Source organism: Adelges cooleyi, unplaced genomic scaffold (genome assembly GCF_023614345.1).
Source record: "Adelges cooleyi isolate 19-005CV unplaced genomic scaffold, UGA_ACOO_1.1 ACOO_flye_CR_arks_rails_tigmint_CR_PRNA_21, whole genome shotgun sequence".
NCBI classification, from domain to species: Eukaryota; Metazoa; Arthropoda; class Insecta; order Hemiptera; family Adelgidae; genus Adelges; species Adelges cooleyi.
Genome location: NW_026095871.1, coordinates 244,930 through 251,646, shown reverse-complemented (window position 1 = coordinate 251,646; position 6,717 = coordinate 244,930). Strand labels below are relative to the sequence as shown.

At 41.9% G+C, this 6,717-nt stretch overlaps 1 protein-coding gene across 1 annotated transcript; it reads left to right on the top strand.

Annotated features, from left to right (window-relative positions):
- The first annotated feature begins 856 nt into the window (after positions 1–856).
- Positions 857–4,927, top strand: LOC126834432 (DNA-directed RNA polymerase II subunit RPB1-like). The gene is made up of 3 exons (XM_050566343.1): positions 857–986; positions 1,565–3,469; positions 3,886–4,927. The coding sequence occupies exons 1-3, from the start codon at positions 975–977 to the stop codon at positions 4,099–4,101; spliced, it is 2,133 nt and encodes a 710-aa protein (XP_050422300.1). The 5' UTR covers positions 857–974; the 3' UTR covers positions 4,102–4,927.
- The last annotated feature ends 1,790 nt before the right edge of the window (positions 4,928–6,717 follow it).

The following is a 6,717-nucleotide window of genomic DNA, read 5'->3' as shown; positions in this document are numbered from 1 at the left end:
ACAGTATTTATTATTCAGCATTATTCAAACAGTTCTGCATCTTGTGAACGTTCTCGTTTTCTGCTTTAAAAATTATAAAAGATTTGGCTTACAGATTTGCCGCCACTATACACGTACTGTAAATAGAAAAAGATTTGACAAATTCAATTAACATAATAAACAAAGTTATTGACACATTTGCATAACAAGCAAAGCATATTGTAATTACTATTGCTTGTTATAAAATATACTAATAAACTAAAGTGTTGAACGTTGAATTAATGTACAACATCCTTGTTGAAAATAAACGAAACATTAACCGCATTAGTCAAAATTCAAATTTAAATACAGGGCTTTAAATACAGAACTTTAAATACAGGGCTTTAAATACAGAACTTTAAATACACGGAAAAGCTGTACAGCCGGAGCACCCTTGATTTTTTTTTTTTTTTTATTGAAATTGCGCCTATGCTGTTGGGGATTTAACGCTTAAGGGTGGTCGACCAGCTTTGGTGATGTGGTCAAATTGGTGGTCGTTTCTAAACCCGGACGACAGTATTATGGTGTGTTGCGTGCACAGGTGTAAGAAACGCTGCTACTAATAGCGCGGTGTACAGCAGCAGAGCGTATAACCGGCCCCCTTGAGAGGTAACCACACCCAAGACCGAAAAAGCTGCCCGGGGGCTTCGGCTGGTGACAAGGAGAGATAGTGATCGCGCACACGCCGCGGTATAGATCACGGCATAGATCGCATACGGGTAGGGGTATACCGGCTCGGTTGTTTTTTTAGCCGGTGTTTTTTTTTTTTTTTTTTTTAGTGGGATGTGCTGTGTATAAAATCTTAAGCCCAGTCGCCGACCTGCCGATTGGTGTCCGTCTGACGAACCGCTTCGATTCGTGCGCTCCGCCGTTGGTTTTTATAATATTCGCGGGTTTTTTAGTGGTTTTTTTTTTTTTTTAACACAGTTCGAGTGTACTTCTTTGCATCAACCGCTATGGAATTAAAGGTAAGGAGGTTTTTTTCAAAAAAAAATATTATTTTCCCGACGGTCAACGAGAACACGATATGAATCGCTTTTTGTTAAAATGGCACACGTTTCAACGGGTAAACTTTTGGCAAACGATAAAAAAAAATTGCATAACTTTCAAAATGTGGTAACTTTGTAAATAATTTTTTTTATGTGTATTATGACGTGCACGGTACTGGACATTTATACCAAATTTCGATACTGTAAAAATATTTAATTCAAGTTTATACTGGTTGAAAGTTGCAAAAAAAAAAATTAACAAAAAATCTAACATATGCCCTTTTAACAAAAAGCGATTCATATATTGTGTATTTTTTTTTTTACAAAACAAAAATTCTACAACTTTTTCTATACACCTGTTTTTTTTTTTGTTTATGACAAAACTTTTGATTACAATTTTTGCTAAAACGCTTCTTTTTGGTTAGGTTTTGATTTTACTTTTTGAAAATAATTTTCAAAAAACATTTTTTCCCCTTTAAATCTAAATTTTGTCAACTCAAAAGGTACATATTATTATTTTTTTAATTGTGTTTTTTCTATAAAAAAAAAAATAATAGGTTTTAGCGGTCACGCTGTTGCTGGCTTTGAGCTGCAGCGCGCAATACGAAAGCCATCAACACGGTGAAGATTGCTCGCACTCACCGGCGTACGGGCCGCCGAAATCCGATTACGGCCAAACCCCGGCGCCGTACTCACCGGCCGCCGCCAAGCCAGCTTACTTCAAACCCAGCGGCTACGAAGCGGTCAGCTACTCGGCGCCGAGTTACGCGGCGCCGAGCTACGCGGCCCCGAGCTACGCGGTCCCCGAACCGAGTTACGCTTCGCCGAGCACGCCGAAATACTCTTCGCCGAGCTACACCAGCAGCTACAAATCGGCCAAGCCTGCTTACTCGGCTCCCGCTTACTCGGCACCGTCCTCCTACTCGGTTCCGGCGGCGTACAAACCGGCCGTGTACTCTACGCCCAAGTACGAAGCTCCGAAATACGCCGCGCCCAGCACACCCGAATACACTCCACACGGATACAAAAGCGAATACAAACCGGCTGTCGCTTACTCCGTAACCACACCGAAATGCGACGACGCCGCGCAGCACGAGTACTCCACCCCGGCACCGTCCTACCCGTCGTACTCGCCGGCTCCGTCCTACAGCAAGCCGTCTTACCCGAAGCCCGCATACGCCGCACCGAGCTACTCTTCGTCCAGCTATTCTTCTTCCAGCTACTCCGCTGCGGCTCCTAGCTACGCCGTGCCAGAACCAGTGTACGCTTCACCGGCACCGAAATACTCGGCTCCCAGCTACTCGACTCCAGCACCGAGTTACGCCGTGCCCGAACCAGTATACGCTTCACCGGCACCGAAATACTCGGCTCCGAGCTACTCAACCCCAGCACCCAGCTACGCTGCTCCAAGTGCTTCTTACTCGTCGTCCAGCTACTCTCAACCGAAATACTCTGCACCGAGCTACTCTTCTTCCAGCTACTCTTCATCCAGCTACTCAACCCCAGCACCGAGTTACGCCGTGCCCGAACCAGTATACGCTTCACCGGCACCGAAATACTCGGCTCCGAGCTACTCAACCCCAGCACCCAGCTACGCTGCTCCAAGTGCTTCTTACTCGTCGTCAAGCTACTCCCAGCCAAAATACTCTGCTCCGAGCTACTCTTCGTCCAGCTACTCCGCCGCTGCTCCCAGCTACGCCGTACCCGAACCCGTATACGCTTCCCCGGCCCCGAAATACTCAGCCTCTAGTTACTCAACCCCAGCTCCGAGCTACGCCGCACCCGAACCGGTATACGCTTCGCCGGCCCCGAAATACCCGTCGGCCAGCTCAAACTCGTACTCCAGCAGCAGCTTCAAAATCGCCAAGCCAGAATACTCCGCGCCGGCTTACAAACCAGCCGAATACTCTGCGCCTTCCGCATACGTAGCGGCGGCCACCACTCCAAAATGTGACTACGACCACGAGGAGTACGCCACCAAAGCGCCGTCTTACTCGAAGCAGTCATACGCCGTAGCCCCGTACTCGCCACTAGCGTACTCGGCCCCGAAACCATCTTACTCGTCGAAACCCGAATACTCGTCGGCTCCGATCGCAGTATACTCGCCGTCGGCCTCTTCCGAGTACGGCAGCTCAGCCCCCAGCTACTCGTCTTCGTCGAGCTACTCGTCCGGCTCGGCCGCTCCGTCTTACGGACCGTCCGCTCCGGCATACGCGCCGTCTTCCTCCTCGTCTTACGCCGCGTCCGCTCCGTCTTACGCCCCGGCCGCCCCGTCTTACGGGCCATCGGCTTCGGCTTACGCCCCGGCCGCTCCGTCTTACGCCCCGGCCGCTCCGGCTTACGCCCCGGCCGCTTACTCCGCGCCCAAGGAGTACGCAGCCGCCAAGACTTACTCTAGTTACGTGACGCCACCCAAGTCCGGACCGACCAAGAACGTGGTCAACAGCCACTTGGAAAACTACGTGAGTATACAATAATAATAAAATAGTAATTATTGCCAACGCTTTTATCCGTTTAAGAAAAAAAAAAAAAAACATTACAACGATAACGCGCGACAGTAACTGCGTACAATATTATACTATTTAAATAAACGCGTTACTTGTGTCAAGTCTGTCTGCGCGCGCGTGTGTGTGTGTGTGATTGACACGCGGAAACGTACAATACGACTTACTGCGCATGAGGTAAGCAGTGGTAAGCGCGTAGGTAAGACGAGAGAGTCGTTTTTTCTACGCCGTCATTGTAATAAATATGCGATGTGTGTGTGTTTGACAAAGCTGCTATTTATCATCATCATCATCATCGTCATTACTATTGCGCGCATAATTACCATTATAAATACCATTTATCATGATATTTTTTTTTTTTTCTTTATTCGCAGGACGAGAACCCCAGATACGCCTACGAGTACGCCGTGGACGATTCGTACACCGGCGACAAGAAAAGCCAGAAAGAAGAACGAGACGGCGAGGTGGTGAAAGGCGAATACAGTCTGGTCGAACCCGACGGTTCCGTCAGAACAGTCACCTACTACGCCGACTGGGACAACGGTTTCTTCGCCGACGTGAAAAAGACACCGGCGGCAGCCAAATACTGAACCAACCGCTTTTTGAATTAGTATTATTTTTTTTTTCTAGATTCTTATTATATACTTTCTGTATTATATTATTATTTGCACGCAGCTCTATAATCTCTCTGTACGACTAGCCGCCCCGCGACGTTGTAAAACGTATAGTATTTTTTTTTTCCCCCTAAAACAACACCTCCTTCGAAAGCGGCCATTTTGTCATTCCCAGTAGTCATATTTGTATATTTTTTTTTTTAATATTATTTTTAAACATCTCCTATATGGGTCTAACATACGATCATCATCGGTTAAGAGGACACACACACACACACTTTTTCTCTCTGATATACCTACACTTGTACATAATATTTCCGCTAGTCGCCGTCGTAGTGCCATTATTATAAAACGTTTCTATTCGCAATCAAAAAGGTAATGATAATAAAAAAAAAACACTTGATCTCACAATATTACAAAAAAATATCGGTTATATCCCAGTTCCAAGTTTTGCAGTGTACCAGTGTCAAACATTTTCTATAACGGTGTCCAATGCGGGAAATTGAGTTCAATATACAAAATATATATATATTATACAACACATCAAGCCTATACATATACGTTCTCCTATAATACATACGGTTGTATATAATATATTTTATATATCTTCTTTTATATATAATATCTTTTTGACTTTAATTTTTTTTTTTTTTAGCTTCTCGTATTGTGATGTATTTTTTCTTCATTCATTGTTTATGTATTTATATTATATTATATTATTTTTATTATTAAATCGTAGGTTAATCACACGATTAAATATTTTTTTTTTTTTGTACGCGTGTACTTGAAAAAAACGTCATATAATTATAGTTACCAATAATAATAATAATAACAAGATTTGCGTTTTTTTTTTTGTCATCAATATATTTTTACCACTGTGTTGTCTTATATTTTCATCTATGAAATTGTAGTGAGCTTCGCATAATCAGATTGGCATAATAATAATAATAGCGTTCGGTCATAAGTTCCCACGGTCATGATAACAGCCAATGATAACAGGTTACCACTGTGGTAATGACGGTCCCGCTCTACCTAACCTTTTACCAGGTTATAACCAAGTTATACCATACATTGAAGAATAATAACTATAGGATGGCGCTTGGGAACCTACGACCGCTTACCCGTTTTTATTGCTATTATTTCATGACGACAATTTAATATTCGAGCACTGTTCTCGTTACATATAATATATATATATATATATTGTGGTCAAGAGATTTAATGGCGAACGGGGAATTGATTTTTTTTTTCATGCAATTTAGGTGACCGGGCCACCGTGTCTTGGAAACCTGTCTTTGGCGCCTTCGGGCTGATACACATAATACACATACACATATATACCTATATTATACTATACTTACATGTTACTAAATTGTTATAGTATATATTTATGTTAATCTACTATAATATATGTATGCTGCGTACACCCAACATCATACTCGAGTTATATATTATTATATATATATATATATTACCAGAACCCGGGTATTGGTAACCTACCTGTTGGCGCCCGTGGCGCTTATACGCTTACGGTGCACCGCGGGCTCGTGCCAACAAGTGCTTTTCTTATTTTTATTAAGTATATATACCTATCTCGTATTAGATATATATTATGTGCAGCAATAGAGTGTTGTACTATATGCGTGTTTGCCGTGTGTGCATATCCAAAACGAGAGACCGGGATATTATATGCAGTTATGCAATAATATAAGGACAGGCGATGACCTGAAACTGTCATATTATTATGTGTGTATACACACAAATACACACACACACTGGCGCTCCATCGACACCACACGATCACAAACTAATATAGTCACCTTACCGATATAGTTTATTTTTCCTTAGGGAAAAAAACAAACGCCGCAATAACGATAAAAGGTCTAAGAGTACATACTTAAGGATATATGTTTTGATGATGATTTTCATGGTTAATAATTATCACTACGCTGAACTTACAAGCATATACTATTTTATGACTGTGTGGAACCTCTCTAAACTCTTTGACCACAGAATAGATAAAAGCAAAACTTTTAAAGTAAACAAAAACGTGACGGCCATGTTGAAAGGGCATAAAATACCCTTAACTTTTCTTATCTATTTAGTACTATCAGTTTAAAATATTGATACTACGGTTTGTTTTTTATAAAATACATTTGTTTAAATTAGTTTTAACATTAGCATTTTATACATTTTTTAATTGCTAATACATATCAAAAATCTCTCAAAAGCAATTTTTCTAGTCATTAAACCAGTTATTGTTTTGACTTTCGTGTTAAAAATTGTATTCTACTTTTAGTTTTACTAAAATGGTCACACTGCGGCTACACTCTAAGACGCTCTATGGCCGTCGCGTTTTTAGACGTGATAAGATAATCTTCCCCGTGTTAATTTTTATCAGTGTCCCCGGGGCCTGTCTTAACTAGGAAGAAAAAAGGGCGCTATTATTTCCCTAAAACAAAAAGTATAAAGTGAAATCCAACGAATCATTTTTCCAGGTGCAAAAATCAAAATCAAAAGTGTACCAAGCCCCCGACGAATTTGGAGAATGTGCGGTATGTATGTACAGGTATAATATGTACATTTTTTGGC